Source organism: Labeo rohita, chromosome 5, assembly GCF_022985175.1.
Source record: "Labeo rohita strain BAU-BD-2019 chromosome 5, IGBB_LRoh.1.0, whole genome shotgun sequence".
NCBI classification, from domain to species: Eukaryota; Metazoa; Chordata; class Actinopteri; order Cypriniformes; family Cyprinidae; genus Labeo; species Labeo rohita.
In genome coordinates this window covers 39692411-39713104 of record NC_066873.1, presented here as the reverse complement: position 1 = coordinate 39713104, position 20694 = coordinate 39692411, and the positions used below count along the sequence as shown (strand labels likewise).

The window sequence follows — 20694 nt, the reverse complement described above, 5'->3', positions numbered from 1 at the left end:
ATCAAAAGTGATAAAAACATTTATAATGTTATACAAGATTTCTATTTCAGATAAATGTTGTTCTTCTGAACTTTCTATTCATTAAAGAAACCTGAAAAAAACAGAAAACAGTTATTTTAAATATTAAATATAAAACAATGTTACTTTTTGCTGTTAGGTTTTTGCTGTCCTTTGGATCTAATAAATTAAAGGTTTGGTGAGAGACTTCTCTAAAAAAAAAAAAAAAGAAAAATCTTACTCTTCAAAAACTAGTTGTATCAAGTAGTTTTATGCATTGCAGGATGGTACATACCGTATGTGCAAAATGTAGCTTGAATAGTTTCTCATACATATAAACATACAGTAATAAATAAACAGATAAATGAATGTAATTTATTGTGGCTAAATACCTTATACCTTTGCTAATTTTTACGTACGTTTTTAAAGATTCTTCTATTTTCTAAAAAATATTTTTAAATAATTGCTTTTTTAATAATGTTAATAATAATATAAATAAAATACTAATAATTTATATTTTTTTTTTACAAATTTTGTCCAGTTGTGTGATTATATATATATATATATATATGATTAAATGTGTCCACACTGGAGGATAATAAACTGTTATGTTGCATTATTTTTATTATATGCACTAATATTTAGTATTAGCTAACGTCAATTTTCACCTTCACTAGAGGGCGCCAAAGCTTTACATAACTGACGTTTCCACATGTGTGCGACACTATTTTGGTTCCCCCGCTTTTGGCGCCGGTGAAAATCAGTCCTACACATTTTCAACATGTCAGGCTGTAAGAAGCCGCGGGCTGTAGCAAATCCTCTGGAATCGACTATTACAACACCGAGTGAAAGAATACTGAAAGAATGTCACGATTTATATATCGACAACGACAACGGTAAATGACGGCTACCATTCGTATGTAAACACATGTTGCTATTTGTGTCATGATGAGCTAGACATTATGAAACATTGTAAGATAAAAATCCGCTTGAAAGTTCAACCATCAAACGTCCGAAATATAAAATGCTGTTAGTTGTATTTATAGTAGTCACTCTTTCAATAGTTGTGTTATTGACTGTGTCTAAAAAAACTTAGCAAGCCGTCTACCGGCTACAGTTTTGGCCATCATATGATATGTACTGTAGGCAGCTCAAAGGGATTTGAGACACAGTCATGTTGACCAGTTGTCTCTGCATGTCACACTACTGTAGTCTATGGGGCAGTACAGAATACATATTAATAATGCAGCATATGTAAATTCATGATTATACAATGTCCACAAGTACATCTAAACCGAAAGGTCTTTTAAAGGGCAGCAACATACAATATTTACAGTATATACAGTATATACAGGTGCAAACTGCATGTTTGTAAGCACATTTATAAAACAGTGCAATAGTATTATTCTCTTTGAATCTAAGAAACGTTGGAAAGCAATAGGACATCTAGTACTGATAATAAAGCTCCTTTTGTCTGGATGTTTTTCACAGGATTGGTGAAAATTGCAGAGAGTTTGGGAGTGAGGCTCTTACCGCCGCGGAAAAAGATCATAGTTATGATTATGGGAAACCATTCGGCCGGAAAAAGCTCCTTTATTAACTGGTAATCACACTTTTCACATCTAAAAACCATTTGTATCTCAAAATGATTTCATAGAATCTGATCTGGAGATGAAGTTTATACAGAGATGCATGTTTTTAATGAGAATGCTATTTGTTTTCCCTGATTTTGTTCTTATATACCAACATCAAGTTCCATTATATTGTGTATTTTATCCTTTTTAACTCTAAGGCACCATGTTGTGGTTATAAATTAAAAAATATTGTACTCACAATTTCAGCCTGATAAATAAATTGTTTAAAATGCCCATGGCATTTTAAGATTTTATTAATTTTCATGATTTTTTTTTCAGGTCTAGAAATCATACAATTAATTAAAATTAAAATCATTTTAAGGCCCTCACCTCATTTGACCATATAGTTCTTAAAAAATGTTAAGAGTTAAAACTAAGATTACAAAAGAGGATATATTTTGTATATAATCATGGGATAAAATAAATTTAAATTAAATTTATTTTTCAGGTATGTAGAAGAGCACATACAGAAGACAGGTGTTGCCATTGAGACACAAGGCTTCACGTTTATAACTAGTGGAAGAAAACGAGAGTCACTAACTGTAAGTACATTTAAGTGCACACCAGAAAAGCAGATTATTGTAAAAAGCTGTTTAAGGTGCACAGTTTACACTTTTAACCCCTGTGTATGGTGCATGTGAAATGGTTTTTATGGTTGATTGTGTAGGTACACTGACCACCTTTTTACTTCAGTACTGACTTTTTCTACTCATATTTAAGAGCAACAGCAGGGCAGAGTAATGTCATTGAATACAAAAACAGACAAACACAGATGCCAAGAATAAACACTGATCATTGGATTTGATCCAACCAGGCTCTGGAATAAATTTTACCCAATTCAAGTTAGCACAGACCCTACTATCTAACATTCAAGGACATTTATATCCATTTAATGCACAATCCATTTCCATGTACCAGTAGAGGAGTGCAAATAATGCAAATAAACGGAGGTATACCAAGATCAATAGTGTATTTTTAATGTTTTTGTATTTACTGCCATTATTTTGCGCTCTTGATGGTCATAAATATGGTGGATGAGCGGAAGAGTCGCGTGACTCTACATGAGTTGTGAAAGCGCATTTGTAAGTGCTGTTAATTATGGGGCAATTAATAATAATGACTTATGGGTCACATCATCTTGACCAGAAGGGGTCTTCTCTGGCTGCAAAGAGTTCGATCAAATGAAAACACATTAGCTGAACCTGCTTTAATGAATTTCTAAGGACACTTTTCCTGCTCATTCCTGACATTATTTTTAAAGAATATTATGTAAACTGTTTGTATTCTTTCAGCTACCAGTAAGAGATTAATTTAATACATTGTTCTGTTTAAATACATTTTACAGCATTCTGCATGTTTTTTCCTATCAGAACAGAAAATTTGAAAAAAAAAGCCCAATCTTGTTCCCTGCTGTTCCCCTGTTCTCATTCAGTTTTCCTCTTTAATGGCACAAGTCCAGAAAAAAATGTACTTGTGAGCAGATGCAGATGGAATTTCTGAATTTTTTTCTGAAAGAAATAATTTGGAATGAATTTAAATACAATAAAATACTGTGGCAGTAAAATACTGTTTGGATTAAGGCAACATAAGTTAGATCTGCAGAAATTAGTGTGAACAAAAATATATTTAATATCTTTAATTGACAGCAATTTAATTAAATAGATAGAAAATATTTATTGTAGTTTAACTTTTTTACAAATTTGTTTTCTAAGAGAGAAAAAAAAGAATAATCTTACGTATAATAAATACTGTTCAAACCTGTAAGGTCTGTAAGTTTTCTGTTTAGTTTTTGTTTTTAATTAATTTCTCAGCAAGGATGCATTAAATTGATCAAACGTGGCAGAATAGTCTTTGTTTTGTTATTAAAAAAATAATAATAATTATATATTTCAAGTAAATGCTAATCTTTATAACTTTCTGTCCATCAAAGAATTCTGAAAAACAAAAATTATTTTGTGGCACAACATTTTAAAATATATTCAAATCAAACCATCAAAAAAATCAAACCAGACACCAGATATAATTTTTGATTTTTTTTTTTTTTTACTACTGGGTGCAGGACACTACAGTTCATTTAAGTAAGCATGAGCATAGCAAAATAAAGTAAACTGTGACATATTATACCCAAAAATTCTTCATACAGTAAAATTGATAACAATTTGGGACCAAAAATTGTTCAGACACTTGACCTGACTATGTTTTGCTTAAGTGTTTTTTCTTTAATTGCTAATGCAATCTTTTTACTCTATGGAAGCAATGCTTGGTAATTTTGTAAAAAATTGTTAGTCAACAAAAAGTATTGATAGTTGTGTAAATACTGTCATACTAACAGTTGTCTGAATTTTTGGTTGATTGTAATCCATTACATACCTTTCCATCAAATATATCTGACATTATCAAGATTAATTTGTTCTAACACAGTTCAGCTCTGAGTTCCTGTTATATTTTATTATCATTTTCTGATATATAGGAAAAAGACGATGTGATGATGTGAGAAATGTTGAAGGTGTCTGAACACATTTAGGTTTAACTGTAAATTCAGCATTGGTGAGCTATTTTAAATAGTAATAATATTTCACAATATTACTTTTTTATTACTGAATTTACTGAATTAAATAAATGCAGCCTTGGTGAGCATCAGACCGTCTTCCAAAAATGGTCTGAAAATGTCAGAAAGCCAAAAATTTCAATATGACTTAAAGCATTTATCATTAAGTTCTTATTAAAGGCCAAAATATCAGAGAAATGCCTACATGCAGAATGCAAAAAGGTATGCAAAAGAGGCCAAAAAATAAACTTTTCCTTGAGAGCGAGAGGGAAAATCATACATGCGTGCATGTGGCGAAAGAGTAGACCATATCACAGCTTAGTCAGTCGCTCCTTCTGGAAGCAAAGGGGTTGTCTTAAAGACACAGCGTCTTTTTTACTTAGCATATAGGACTCTCCCTCTCTCTCCTTCCGTCTCTGGCTCTGTGAAGACCTCAACGTGAGTAATGCAATTACGGTGCAGGAATGATATGAAAGGATTATCAGCTCTTACAGGAAGAGCCTACCAGCAGAACAGGAAGAGAGCTGCAGCGTGGTTGAGAGTGTCACACCATCATCCAGCCTGCAGAAAGAGAGAGAGAGAAAGCGAGAGAGAGGAATAGCAGGGAGCCTCCCTACAGCGGGGCCTGGCTTCTGACTTCACACAACATCTCCTCTTTAAATGTATCTTATCTTTCTTTTATCAACATGTTTGCTTCTTTTCCTCACAGGGAAATGCAACATTACACCTCTACCCGCATTTCAGACCTCTGCTGGAGTTCAAAGGTAGGATATTTTAATCTAAGATTAATATTTAACATTAACTATGATTATATACACATATATAGTGTGTGCTATATTATCTCATAATTTAGATATTTCAGAATCTTTAAATCTGATCTATAGGGATTTTTAGTGATGTACATTGCTTCGATTTACCTTTTTTTTGTTATCATTTCATTGCAATTCATTATTGTAGTTTTGGACACCTGTTTCTTTCTGTGCATATATGAACTATCAGATATGAATATTTCTTTTGTGCCATGCATATTGACTGAAAGTAAACGACAACTTCTAGGCGTTGTTGATTAGTGTCACATGGTAGCACACAATAACAAAAATAGGGGTTCTGACAATTCTGTATGATATTAAACAGCCAAACCCTTTAAAAATGTGTAGATTTAGTGCTATTTTCCTCATTTATTGATTAGTAATTCGACTTAGGTTGAGGAAAATGTGTAGTCGAGGCAGTAGCATCTACAGCTATGACTAACACCTCACACTGAGTCATGCAAGCGTATGTACAGCCAGCGCAGTGAGAGCGCGAAACATAGCAACTCATCTCATTCACATGCACCGCGATAAACTCCCTCTGGCTCTGCTGACTTAACGCTTTTTGCTGTGTATTTATGTAACCGTTAAAACCGAGAGTCCAGCTGATGTCACAGCTAGGCTGTATCTGAGTGATGGGACTTCGTTGGTGTAGGTGAGTGATCTTTGGGCGTGTCAGAGGGCATCATCGCCGCACACTGATCGTGCAGTATTTCTTCAGTGGGCAGTGTGGGTTCACCCGGTGCAGAGAACCAGAATGAGTCATTCACGTTGACAACAGTGCAGCATCAGTGGGATAGACAGAGAAATGTCTTCCCACATTACTGCTACGGAGAACATACGATTGATGGTCAACAATAGGCACAAATATGAAATGGCGTTTTGTACAGCCATTGCAAAGTCAGAACCCAAACTTGACATAATTATAAAATGCATTATACATGCATGCATCATTTTATTTTAAATATAAACCACCATTTTCAGATTCTTTTTTTTTTCGTCTGTATAAAGCTCATTCTACTAACATGAATGCGTTGCAAATGTTTGTGGGAACGTCTATGATGTGTCGCATTGAAGGTTTTTCTTGGGTTCAGATGTTTAAAATGTCTGTTGGTCATCAGGATGTGGTTTTGCGTAGGAACATATAATGAGATTTGCGATTGGTGCATTGTTTGGGTGTGGTTTTGGCTGGTTTGTCTTATCTCAATAAGTTTGACACTATCATCATGACTCGGGTCTCTCCGCAGTGGTGCTGCTGTGCGGTTTGGAGATGACGCAGCACTTTCTTGACCTTTGACTTTTCCCCAGTGGAGCAGATCCCTCGGTATCTCCTTCCACCTTTCGGCAGCAAAGTCAGCAAAGTGAGACGCGTCTCTCCAGTTACCTTTTCACCTTTAAAAAGACTCAAAGATCCCTTAATAATCCCTGGTTATTGAGCATGTCACATGCACATGACTACATCTGATTTTAATTACGTAGCACCTGTGGAATGAAAGGAACTACATGGATATGCTGCCATTCAAAAGTTTGAGTTCAGCAAGATTTATTTATTTATTTATTATATATATTTATTGAGGAAAGATGCATTAAAGTAATCAAAAGCGTTGTCATCACAGGAATAAATTACATTTTAAAATATATAAAAATGGAAAACAGTTATTTTTAATTGTAATTTCACTATATTATTGTTTTTACTAAATTTTGATCATGCAAATGCAGCCTTGGTGTGCATAACATTTTTCAAAAATATTTGAAGATTTTATTTGCAAAAACAGATGAATCTGTTTTTATTAATTTTCATAAATCATAAAAATTATTGTGTTATGTTTTTATTGTTGTATTGTGTTAGGTAGCTGTATTATTTACAGTTATTACTATTTAATCAAAACAAACCAACTGCAGATTGTTTAATATTACTTGGAAAGCAGAATAAAAAAAAAAACATGATTTTTGAACATTTTTAAAAATTTAAAAATCTGTTTTGCAAATGAACTCTTCAGATATTTTCGAATTTTTTTGTGCACACTAAGGCTGCATTTGCATGATCAAAATTCAGTAAAACAATAATATAGTAGAACATTATTACAAAGAAAAACAACTGTTTTCAATTTTTATATATTTGAAAAATTATTCCTGTGATTGCAATGCTAAATTTTCAGTATATTTTTGATTCATTTACAAACCTCAAACTCTTGAACGGTAGTGTATATGATGGTGATCGTATGTACTCACAGCAAAATAAAAGCATATATTTTATCATCCACATTGATTTTATAGTCTTTACCCTAAGTAATTTCAGGAAAAATATTAAGTCTTTCTGTATGAAACCTCTGCACAATAATATTTAAAATCAGAGTATCTTTTTGACATGAGAAAGAGAGAGCAGTTAAGAAACCGAGAGATGGACAGACAGATTTGAGGGTGTGTTAGTGCACCTTTGTTGAATGTTGATGAGACAGAACAAGACGGGTTTGTGTAAGATCTTGCACACCTGCAGTCACTATCTAAAAGAGCTTCAGTTTGAGCCGCAGATGTGATGTGACTGTGTATATTTAAGGTGCTATATTAATTTTCTAAACACTCTAACTTGCGATTTTCACCTGGCGGATGATAAAAAACTAAATATTTGAGTAAGAGACCACCTAAAACCTAACACCTTAACAATTGCATATCAGCATACTAAAATCATTCAGAACATGTAAGCACCCATAAAGCAGGCATTGTGGTGACTTTTGCACAGTGAAGCACCAATTGCAATCTTTAGAAATTGTAGTTTTGTAGTATTTACGTGCTTTCAAAACTCTTAGCGTGTGAATATTGGCTGGTTGGCGTTGCTTCACAGTCGTTCTTCACTGGCTAGCTTTATGTGACTCCACCTTAAAGCTGCCAGTTGAAGAGCTGTTGTGGGTAACCATAACAACAGACCACCAGAGGGGGCGTGGTCAAGAAAACTGGATGAGTCGATTAGTATTTATGAACATTTTATTTATCAGATGTTTTTTTTTTCCCGTAAATATTAGTTTTGAAGTAATAGATCGTTACTGCCCTTAAAATCCACATGATGAATCTGCACTTATTAGGGTGACCTATGTTTCTAATACCAGCGCAGTTTTATAAATGCCTGCAGTTGTATATTGTAGGTGTCACGGATTACCTGAGCGCTGAGATTTCCACCTCCAAACAGAAGAAATTCAGCCTGGTGACGTTTGTGGACACTCCAGGGTTGGTGGATGGAGATATGGTGTACCCTTTTGATGTCAACTGTGCCATTACTTCTTTTGGTAAGGCTGTGTCTCATCATTTTGGACATTTATAGCTTCTATAGCTGTTCCTGGAGCCCAGCACATTTTGCTTGTCTTCTTAATCAAACACTTAATCAATTCTGAATGCACCATCAAAATGTTTGAACTCCACTTCTACAAACTGATAAGTAAAAAATGTGTGTCTGTGTGTTTTTGCTTTGTTTTTATTTAATTTAATTAAAAAAATTGAATTAGTATATATTCTATTGTAACTGTACAGTACTATCTTTTATTTATTTGGTGCAACTTAGTTTTATTGTAAATGACAAATATATAATATATAATACAAATTTACCATCAATACAGATGCTGCATCCATTGCGTCTGACGTTTTCTTACTGTCACGCCACCAACTCGGAAACTCGTGGGTGAAAGAAAGTTCAAAGTCTCTTAATTGACCCTTCGCAAACAGCTTGATTGACAGGCGATCTGCCAATCAGAACACTGATTCCGCCATTATGTTCGACAAACAAATCAGACAGGAGAGTTGATTAACTTAGGTGGACGTAAACTAAAAATTGTGTATTGACGTCTTTCCACGGTTTAAATAAAATACGTTCTGATATCCATTCATGTATTTTTCTTGTTTTAAGTAAATAAGAAAACATGTTGATTTATCCAATAAAATCTGTCATGACACATTAAAGAGCCACAAAACAGTATTTTTTAAATTAAATTTATGATTCATATTCATAAGTTAAATGTTCATATGCGTTTAACTTATAAATATGACCTGAAATGGTTGTGTGACAGAAAAGGGACATTTCTGTTCTCTGAGATCTCATGTATTACATTATTTGTGTTGTGTATAGATCTATCAGTTGAACTTAACTGATAGATTTATTAATTATTTCCTCTGTTTTTTGTCTTTTACTTAAAGTACTGTATGTTAACTTTGTGTACCATTGTAGATATCGTTAACTAAAACTATTAATAATAATTTTTCATTAATTAAATAAATCTGATATGAATATATAAAATATAAATGTTAGATGAACTACCAGAAATAAAATGTTTAAGTACTAAAATACTACAACTGAAATAAAAAGAAAATGAAAGCTAAATATGAATATTTAATAAAAGAGTAAACATGACAAAAGCCCATAAAATGACTAAAACTTACCCTAAAATTAAAATAAAAACTTAAAACATAAAAATAAAAGCTAATTCAAAATATGAATATATAATATAATAGCATATAAATAATACTACATTAACACCGACACATTTAATGATTATGTACGAAATGTACAGTCTTTCAAGTCTGAGACATTGGACCAAAAAATGATGACTCATTTTGAAACAAGTAGCAAATCTTGGATTAAGGCTTGTGGTGTAAATTAAAAGCTACTTTCTATTTTAGAAAGAAAGGACAAGCCCTTCAACATGCCCCAACCTAACTTCCTGTTTCAAAAATAATGTCAACACAGGAACAAAATTGTGTTTTTCAAAAAATTGGAAATTATCTTTCTAAGCTAATGAAACAAAATGGACAAATATCAGTACCACTAATAGTGTTTAACTAGTTTTTTTGTCCTAAATTAATTCACACAACTGTTAGATTCACACCTTTCTTCTCATGTTACACATCTGTGTATTTACAGGTGAACAGGCGGACCTCATCTTTGTGTTTTTTGACCCGATGGGACAAGCGTTGTGCAAGCGTACGTTGAACATCGTTGAGAAGCTGAGTGAGAAATGTGGAGACAAACTGCGATTTTACCTGAGCAAAGCTGATGAGGCTGGACGAGAAACAGACAGACAGGTGTGTATGAGTGTGTGTCCTTAAAGTCAATATGAATGTTTAAAACATTTTACCCCAGTAATCTGATATATTTCTGTCTGGAACCAAATGCATAATGGGACTTACAAATTTAATATGGTGATTTCTAGTCTCACTTCAGTATGTAATCCTGATCTTTATGCCATAATAGTTTGTTCTCTGACAGGAAGCCAAACAGGTGCTATTACAAATCCAATCCTCCTGGAGTGTGTCTGTCACTTTAAACCTATTTAGCATTAGCCCATCTTAAGGTCAAATGTCTCAGTCAGTGTTGGTGTTGATTTTGTTCCCACAGCGAGTGATGATGCAGATCGTCCAAGAGCTGTGCAGGAGACCTGGACTCAATAAATGTGGCTTCGAAATGCCCACAATATACATCCCCAACCCTCAAAAAGTAAGAAATGATGATTTGCTGTGACAGATTGCTGTGCTGGTTGAATGTCCATGGTTTCCCTCCAGGAAGTGACATGAGTAATGGAAGCCTGGCAACGCTGCACTGCTGTGTCAGAGGAAATGGATTTATGTCTCTCTGCAGCATTTACATTAATTAGTTCTGTCTGTTAGCAGAGACACTTAAAGAGAGTGAGACGCTTCTCTTAAAGCCCAACTTAAAGGGATAGTTCACCCAAAAATGAAAATTCTGTTATTATTATTAATTTTTTACCCTGAGGTCATTCCAAATCTGTAAGACACAAATTTGGAAATCTTTGATTAAATTCAAGAGCTTTCTGACCCTGCATAGACAGCAACACAACTGAAACGGTCAAGGCCCAGAAAGGTCGTAAGGACATCGTTAACATAGTCCATGTGACATCAGGGGTTCAACAGTAATGTTATGAAGCTAACGGCTTGTGTATTTGTGTGTGCAGCCCAGCAGATGCGTCAACCAGATTGATGAGGTTTGTGAAACCATAGAGAAGAGCATAAACCAGGCAGTGCAGAAAACACTTGACCAGTTGGAGAAAGACTGTAATCTGATCCTCTCTACCATCAACCGTACACTGGAACAGGACCGGTATACATCCATCTATACACACTGTATCACATCATTGTTTAGTGATAGTTGTTCATGAGTCCCTTGTTCATCCTGAACAGTTAAACTGCCTACTGTTCTTTAGAAAAATCCTTTAGGTTCCACATATTTTTGGTTTTTCAGCATTTTTGTGTATTTGAACACTTTCCAACAATGACTATGTGATTTTGAGATCCATCTTTTTCACACTGAGTACCACTGAGGGACTCATATGCAACTATTACAGAAGTTTCAAACACTCACTGATGATTTGGAAAGAAAAAAATTATTCATTAAGAGCCGGGAGGTGAAAACTTTTTGAATTTGAAGATCAGGGTAAATTATACTTATTTTGTCTTCTGGGAAACATGTAAGTATCTTCTGTAGCTTCTGAAGGGCAGTACTAAATGAAAAAATATGATTTTTAGGCAAAATAAGAAAAATGTACACATCTTCATTCTGTTCAAATGTTTACACCCCCAGTTCTTAAAGCATTGTGTTTCCTTTTGGAGCATCAGTGAGCGTTTGAACCTTCTGTAATAGTTGCATATGAGTCTCCCTAAGTTGTACTTAGTATGAAAAGATGAATCTCAAAATCATACAGTCATTGTTGGAAAGGGCTGAAATGCTGAACAACCAAAGAATTTGCGGGACCTAAAGGATTTTGTTTGAAGAACAGTGGGCAGTTTAACTGTTCAGGACAAACAAGGGACTCATGAACAACTATAATTAAACAAAAAAAACACAGCTGTGCATTATTCAGATAACAACACAGTATTAAGAATACAGTGTATGTAAACTTTTGAAAGGGGTCATTTTTTTTTTTCTCTTGTGGACTACATGTAAACATTTTTTGTTAAATATTTTATTCAGGTCAGTACTAAATAAAAAATAACATGCATTTTGTATTATTCCTCTTATTTTGGTATAATAATTAACATTTTGCAGATTCTGCAAGGTGTATGTAAACTTATGACCTCAACTGTATATGTAATATTTATCAATTTTGCATGTATTTGTGTTCCCTCAGGATGAATGTGAGCAGTAATAAAAGCAATCGTTTTAATTCTTTCCTGTGTGGAGTTCTGGGAATCTTCCTTCCATCGATCTTCATCCTCAGCTTCATCATCAGCACTTTCGCTCCAGAGGAATTGGACTCTCTTGTCGGAGAGGGTTTGACTAAAACACTCTATATTTCAACAGTATGTTCTTATTTTCATGTTTTCTGAAGATTAAGATTGGTTCCAATCACAGGTGAATCTGTGTTTTACTTTTTCTGTTTATCTATGCGTGTTTATTAGGGAGTAGTCGTGTATCTGTGGGACTGGATACCTGAAGACTGGCAGATAATGTTTGTGATCATCTTCAGTACTGCGTGCTACTTTATGTTCTTTCTAGCCAAGTATTTTGCACGGTGAGCAAAATTGTCTGTAAATTTTTCCTTTTGTTGTCACAAGGGGGCACCGTAACTCTGACATTACATTTATTTATTTGACACTTTATCATTTGGCTATGTTTGGAATCGCTATTTGTTCAGCAGTGTACAGTGCAGTGTGTACTGTACACAGCATGCAAATTGTCTATACAGAATAGCCAGATACTATGATTAAAAACAAATCAATATACAATAAAGCATATAGCATGGAAAAATATGTATCCCACAATGAAATGCACTTGACTTCCAGTACAACAAACTAAGACTTTTTACATAATTTTCTCAACTTTCCCAATGCAAAAAAAACAAAAAAAAAAAAACAAATTTGTTACACAACACTCACAAAATCCAGCATGCATGCAATGAGGTCCAGTGCCAAACATGATCATTTGCATTATGCTTACTATTTTACATACTGTTTTGAAAGGTCAAAGTAGAACTGCAATAATATTGATCTGCCTGCCATACGGCATCTTCTTCATATATATTCATGTATATTAATATGCTAACATCATATTCTAGATCCTTTAAATCTCCCCAATACCTAAACATAACTACTATAAACAACTACCTTACTAATTATCAACAGCAAGCAGAAAATGTTTTATGAAGTACGCTCACTCAGGGACTTGTTTAATAAGATTTTACCAGAAAAGATTTCAGATTAAAAAAATATCTTATTTTGTGTTTATGTAATGTTTGTGTTATTCCAACTCAGTTTTTGCCATGACAATAGCCTTTGATGTTGACATGGCAATATAAATAAATAACTACTACTACTCTACTACTACTTACTATCAATAAGCAGCAAATTAGGAGTTTACTGAGGGAAAACTCTTAAAATCTAAAGTTTTACTATTAATGTATATTAACATATGTCAAGATATACAGTCTAACCAAAAATTATTCAGACACCAGAATTATTGTATTTTTGGTTGATTGTAATCCATTACATATCTTTCTATCATAGTTATATGACATGATCAGGATGGATTTGTTCTGACACAGTTTAACTCTGAGTTCTTGTCATATTTTATTACCTTTTTCTGAACTATAGTGAATAAACTGCGTTAATGTGAGAAATGTTGAAAGTGTCTGAATAAATTTTTGTTCGACTGGATTTGTACAACATATCAACATTTCAATCAAATATAATCACTGAATGCTAGCGTTTAATCTTTCAGTGTACTTTGCCACTTTAAGTAATTTGACTCTTGAGCTGATTTCTGTTTTTTTAATGGTCACTTCATCAGTTTAACAGCAGTCCTCTCAATGCTCTGATCTCCTTCAGCCAGGGCAGTAAGACGCTGACTAAGAGAGAGAAGAAGAAACTGGCTGAGTACAGTGATTACATCCAAGATGTTGTCAAATCCAAGAAGGTAAGACATACATTACCATTACTGATGATGCCGTTTATGTAGTTTCCTGTTCAGTCCAAATTAAAGTGGTTGTATATAATGTACACTGCCCTCCAAAAGTTTGGAAACGCTCTAGAAAAGTGGGGTTTGGACAATATTGGCATGAATTCTTTTTAATTTGTGATAATTTTGCACTGATAAGGGACAACACAAACTACAAAAACATATTTTATTACATAGACAGTTTATACATAGAAAAAACTTACATTTTCAATTCATCAAAATATCCACCATTAGCAGCTATTACAGCTCTGCATAATCTGGCCCTAAATTAATTGTATTCTAAACTTAATTGGCAATCAGTTGTTGAAGCTATTAAGGTGCTGACCCAAAAATCTTTTATAAACCTGGGCCAAGTTTAAACCAGTAACCAGGCATCACAGCTGGCAAAGGGGCATGTCTGACTTTGACATGTATATATTGCCATTATTATGTAATAAAAATGAAAATTATTATTGCTGGTCTTCAGTGATAATGACAACTTACTTTAATGTATTTGCACCCAAAAATAATACACATTTATGCTAATATCATCCAAAACCACACTTTGCCAAGGGGTGTTTACAAACTTTTGGAGGGCAGTGTATATAATTAAGGATCACTGTGAATGTAGTAAGTTATGTATTTTCCTAAAGACGTACATTTTTTAAATAAAATAAAACTTATAATAAGCAAGGATGAATTTGATTGATCAAAAGTAAACTAAAAACATTAATAATGTTATGAAAGATTTATATTTTAAATAAGTACTGTCTTTTTGTTTTATTATTTACGGATAGGACCTTGAAAATTTTGTGGTTTATTGTGGTTTCCACAAAAATTATTAAGCAGCAGAAGCCATTTCAGCATTTCTAATAATAATAAGAAGAAGAAATACTTCTTGAGAACCAAATCAGCATACTATGATATGATTTCTAAAGGATCATGTGACACTGAAGACTGGAGTAATGATGCTGAAAATTCAGCTTTGCATCACAAGAATAAATTATATTTTAAAATATATAAAAATAGAAAACAGTTATTTTGAAATGTAATAATATTTCACAAAATGACTATTTTTTTTTTTTACTATATTTTTGATCAAATATATGCAGCCATGATGAGCAGAAGAGAGTTATTTCAAGAACATTATAAAATCATACCCCAAAACCCCAAATCGTTTAATGGTAGAGTCTCAAAGTTAAACCTAATTAGCAAAATTGTTGCGAAAATGATTAATTTCTTAATTAATTCTTGATTATTATTATTTTTTTTTTTTTTAACTGTCAGTTCAGTTTAAAATATATATATATATATATATATATATACAATGTCTTTATATTTGCAAAGTTGTCACAAATACATTTTTTTTGTTTGGTTTGGTTTGGTTTTTTTTTTTTTTGCTTTGTCATTATAGTGTTTGGAGTGTAGATTGATGTGGGGGAAAAAAAGCATTCAAACCAGTTTAACATAAGGCTGCAACATAAAACATAAAAAGAGGGGGTTGAATACTTTTGCAATGCACTTTATATACACATACATACATACATATATATGTAGGTAAATATTGCTTTTATTGCTTTTTATAACTGTTCTATGATTAAATAGTTCTATCATATTTTACTGTATTTTACATTTTGCACTATGAAAGTATTACTCTAAAAAAATTGCCTATTTAAGCCATTTAAACATTTACAGATAGCAACATACAAATATAGACATACATTTAAAAAAATATGTTGAGTTATTATGACCAGCTGACAAGTGCCTAAAACACCTCTAAAACCATCAAAACCAGGCCAACTTAACCAACTTGGCTTGGCTGTGATACCAGCTAACCACCTTACTTCCATGTTGGTTTTTCAGCAGAGATGTAAGAGTATCAAAAACTGAACCTGCATTGGAAATGTAAGCCTTTTGAAGCATTCAAGAGGATGTTTGTCTTCTAATCTTGTAATATTTGTCATCTTTATCTTAGCGCAAACTGTATGAGGAGTATCTTCGCCAGTGTGCTGCAGAATATGATTTCTGAAGGAAGCCAGCATGACAGAGTCATCAGAGTCATCTGGATAATTTATACAAAGCACATCCATGCGTGAAATACTGATGTAGTTTCATATTTACACAAGTGAGAATAACAAATCAGTGCCTTTTTGTTAAATGTGAATAGTGTTGAACAAAATGTGATATACAAACATGACCTCAATGTTATCTTACACCAGCTAGTTTTTCTACATGAATCATTTTTAATAATCAGATCCAGAACTGTTTATAGCCAATAAGCTGCATTATATGATATACTGAGACATTAGCCTGGTTTCTGTGGCCTTCTTTTGATCTCCAGGTGCACTGTGGGAGAAACCAAAGGTACCAAATTCAACCTCACATACTCAGTGTTTATTTTATAAATCACATTTGTATTTTTTTATAATGTAACAGAAGAATTTCTCCCAGCAGCCACAGAAAAAACTTTAATTCACTTTAGGTCTTCCTGTCATTCATATGTATTTGAATGTACGGTTGCATGTTTGTCTATGTACATTGTTTATATATGATTGTTTGGTGTTTTAAAGTGATGCTACCTAAAAATTGTAACGTTTTAAATTTTTCTTAGGGCATTGTTTTATGAATACTAAGGACTTGCATCATTTTCCCCCCTTTGAAATAGCTGGTTTTGGAGATGCATACTAAGGGAGATTCAGTTTTTTACCCGTCCATGTATACAGGGTGCAGGGTGGAATCATGCACTGATCAATTTTTTAGTTTTATTTAATTTAGTTATATTTCATTAGCTTATTTTATTTAATTTTTGTAACTTTTAAGAAACTGTAGCACTTCCATGATTTTGAGGAGAAAATGCATTTACCTCAGTGTTGCAAAAACAACTTTTTTAGGACTGCAATAATTCAGATTTCATAGTGTAAAAAAGGCTTTAAAAGGTTTTTTTTTCAGCTATGCCAACTTTTATCTGTCTTACAGAAAAAATGCCATCTTTGATAAACTCAAAACTTTGTATTCCACTGTCTAAGTATATGTGAAAGAACAAGCAGCAGAATAAAATGTTATAGCAACAAATTTATTCATTTTTTATTCCACCAGAACCTGTCCCATATGACTGAAACCTCCAATCCCTGAGTTAGTACCGAAGAAAAGCTATAGGAGGTCAGAGCTACAAGAAAAGCATTCGTTATTATTGCGTACAATCTAAAAATACAATCAACAATCAATCAATCTGTCGTCAATAAATCATTTTACGATTAGTCAGAAAATACAAGCCTCTTATAATACGAGCATTTCTATCGATAAAGTTATAGCTTTAAATATTTGTCATCTTGTGCAATTTTTCTAGCAGGGCAACCACAGTTCCCATGAGCAAGAGGTATATTGTCATTGTTAAAGGTCAGCGTGTTTCAGGCCAGTCCTGGTGCATGGGCTCATGCTTCAGTTTGGGGTGAGAACATTCAAAATGACAGTATCGCATTATTGCCATGGAGAATTTATAGTAGATTTGAACTTGAAATGCTTAATGGCTGGGAGAATTAAATAAAGATTCAGCAGTTCATAATGCCTGTCAATAACACATCCAGGTCATACTTCACCACAAAACCATAAAAGAAAAAAAACTGTATATATTTTGCTGTAGTACAGTAATTAGTGAAACATTGAAGAAAGGAGAGAATTGGGAAAATGTGCTGAAAATAATGCCCTCAAAAAGTGTTTATACTGTATTTATATAAAATGACTGTTAAAATGTATTTTAAAATAAAATGTATTCCTTTTTCAAATATAGGCCTAGTATTAGGGTCGGAAATTAAAGAGGGCATAATAATGTCAAAATGAACAAAAACGCATAAACTCAAGACAATTAAACAATGTATATCGGCTGTCACGATTAAAATGAAATAAATTAAAAGTGTCAATTCGTGGAATTACATTTAGGTTCGATCATAATACGTCAGATTGCTTTTACGCGACGTTTGATGCAACTTTGAGCCTTATAGCCAATCAAACGCGTTTCTGTTGTACTTAGGAATGCATTGGCCAATCAGATGGGCTTAGGTTAGTCAGCGCTGAACCCTGGAGCTGTTGATGATTATTCGCAAATTCCCTCAGCGTAAACAACACAGTAAAGATATGAGGTAAAAAAAAAAAAAATTTATTTTGTAGCTTGTAGAGTTTTTGCATAACTTGTGCTAGACTTGTACTGGACGGACATGTTTGTCGGTGAAGCCAGAATGTGACGTGCCCAAAACGAAACAAAAATGTTTTATATTGTTTTCTATATCGATATTAATAATCATTATTACAATATAAAGAGCAATAATCTACAATAATGCTTTCTGTCATAATATTGCAGCCTTATGAGCTCCTGTGTTTTACATGTATAATTTAGATACAATTTTAAACAGTATTGTTATTGACAACAGTTTAAAATATTGATTAAAGTAATTGGGTAAATGCAAGTATTTAAAATTAAAGACAACATATAGTTTTTAAAATAATAAGGTGATAAAAATAAATAAGAATTGCCCTCAAATGTAAAAAAAAAAAAATGCCCCTGGAAATCACTTCAAGTATTTCCCCCTGGAAAAGTTAATTTCTGACCCTGATATATATATCATTTTTCATTACAGTAATGGGAATTTGGGGTAAATGTTAAGAAAATAATGTCAGAATGAAAAAAAAAGTTAATGGTCCTAAAAACAGGCTTAATTTTCTTTTAAGCAATATATATATTTCATTTCTTTTGGATATGGGTTTTGTGAGATTCACCCATCTACCTGTGAATTCTGAAATATATTAATACTATATCATATATTATATTTGATTTATATTCATAGACATTGACATATGGAACTTGTTCCCTTCCCTGAATAATGATCCCATATTAAGATCCTTTGGGAGAGTCTTGATGAAAACTAATGCCCTGTGCATATGAATTATCATGCATCTGCTCTCTCTACATCTACAAACTGCCACAAGCGAAGCTGCATATTTCGATGTGAGCCAGGCATCAACTCTATTCTCGTTCCCGTAGCCTGGCTAGCAGAGGTTCGGTAGAAAAAAAAAAGTGCAGACTTATTGTTTGAATGTATCTCCAGTTAACAGCTATATACAAAGTCACATGTACAAAATAAAATATGACAATTCCCCTTAACCGCTCTCCCATGAACATTGTGTACAGGCAGATGCTTCATGCAAAAGAGTCGACCAACCCGCAAGAGAGAGAGAGAGAGAGAGAGAGAGAACTGTCCCGTCTAGTACAGAGGGTTAAAAACCAGGTATGGCTCATTTGTTAGTGCTGTGAACGGATCCAGGCCCGGAGAGAGGTTCCACCTCATGGGGACGATGTCCTCGGCACGGCCCAGGTGCTTGGGTTAGGACGGCGTACGTCTCCCATCTAGTGTCCCACTTAACCAACTGCAGCACTAAGACTACGTCTGTTACAGGAGATCGTCCAAGTTTGGCAAGGAAAACTCAAGGAGCTTGCTGTGCTGAGCCAATCACATCCTCACTGTGAGCCTTTATCGATCAGCCATGACATGTCTCCTGTCCTGCAGGAAAAAAATAATACAAAACACATTTTGAAACATCGGTTATTGTAATTTCTAGTAAAAAAGGTTCATATGCAATGAGTATGTCAAAGTTAAAATCGTTAACTAAAACTAGCACAAATATTTTTGTTAATTAAATTAAATGTATATTATTAAATTAAATTATTAAATTAAATGATAACTGAAATTTTAAATAATAACAAACATAAACAGCAAAAAAGAAAAAAAAAAGGTTCTAGCTAAGGAGATTATATTCATAAACTAAAACTATTAAAAATTGTTTGTTAATTGGAATAAAATAAAAATATATAATATAAAATAAAAAATTAAATATTAGATGAAAAACCTAAACTAAATGGAAATTAGAAACTGAAAACTGAAAGTTCAAACTGAAGTCAAATTACCTACTAAAAAACTGAACTAATACAAAAAGTGGAATAAAAATACATTAAACCTATAAAAAATAAATGTTTAAATAATATTTAATGTTACAAAAACAAAAGCACAAAATTAGTACAAATTAAACAAAAATTACAATAAAAACAATTAAGCTGATTCCAAAATATTAAAAGAACTATAATAGTATGTAAATAGTACTAAAATAACACTGCTGTGTGAACTGGTCTTGTTATGTAGGTCATTCCACAGTCTTCCACACTTGCCAGGTTGCACAAACATCCTTGAATTAAGAGTAAGTGCTTATGAATGAGGCAAAAATAAACTCATTATAAAGGGGATTTTCTCATACACTGTGTAGTAAACTGAAAGAAGTCTCTTATGCTCACTGAGGCTGCATTTATTTGATTAAAAATACAGCTAAAACTGCAAAATTATAAAATGTTATTACAATTTTAAATAACTCTTTTCTATTTTAATATATATTTTAATATGCAATTTATTCCTGTAATGCAAAGCTGAATTTACAGCATCATTACTCCAGTCTTCAGTGTCACATAATGCTTCAGAAATCATTCTAATATGCTAATTTGCTGCTTAAAGGAGAAATCCACTTCCAGAACAACAATTTACAAACAATTTACTCTCCCCCTTGTCATCCAAGATGTTCATGTCTTTCTGTCTTCAGTCGTAAAGGAATTATGGTTTTTGGGGAAAACATTTCAGGATTTTTCTCCATATAATGGACTTGATTGGTGCCCCGTTTTGAACTTCCAAAGTGCAGTTTAAATGCAGCTTCAAAGGGCTCTAAATAATCCCAGCTGAG

The 20694-nt window shown here is 33.1% G+C and overlaps 2 protein-coding genes across 6 annotated transcripts in view; one reads left to right on the top strand and one right to left on the bottom strand.

The window, feature by feature from the left end:
* The first annotated feature begins 741 nt into the window (after positions 1–741).
* Positions 742–16984, top strand: si:dkey-98f17.5 (uncharacterized protein LOC569123 homolog). Its single transcript, XM_051110285.1, has 12 exons — positions 742–893; positions 1489–1600; positions 2080–2173; positions 4889–4943; positions 8129–8269; positions 9895–10055; positions 10369–10467; positions 10943–11088; positions 12116–12287; positions 12387–12499; positions 13812–13899; positions 15896–16984. Exons 1-12 carry the CDS (start codon positions 779–781, stop codon positions 15947–15949), a joined length of 1350 nt encoding a protein of 449 aa, XP_050966242.1. The 5' UTR covers positions 742–778; the 3' UTR covers positions 15950–16984.
* The window catches only part of LOC127165547 (apoptosis-inducing factor 3), a 29183-nt gene continuing 25463 nt past the window's right edge, over positions 16975–20694 (bottom strand). For all 5 annotated transcript variants that reach the window (XM_051110281.1, XM_051110280.1, XM_051110283.1 and 2 more), the window contains one exon: positions 16975–19472. In XM_051110281.1, the coding sequence (XP_050966238.1) occupies positions 19430–19472 (43 nt within the window). In that variant the 3' untranslated portion in view covers positions 16975–19429. The remainder of the gene's footprint in view (positions 19473–20694) is intronic.

What these genes read in the sequence shown, in the direction of transcription:
- si:dkey-98f17.5 (XM_051110285.1), top strand. Translation starts at nt 779, where the DNA reads ATGTCAGGCTGTAAGAAGCCGCGGGCTGTAGCAAATCCTCTGGAATCG. An exon ending in ACATCCCCAACCCTCAAAAA is followed by an intron (nt 10,468 to 10,942) that starts GTAAGAAATGAT and finishes TTGTGTGTGCAG; the next exon opens with CCCAGCAGATGCGTCAACCA. An exon ending in ATGTTGTCAAATCCAAGAAG is followed by an intron (nt 13,900 to 15,895) that starts GTAAGACATACA and finishes TCTTTATCTTAG; the next exon opens with CGCAAACTGTATGAGGAGTA.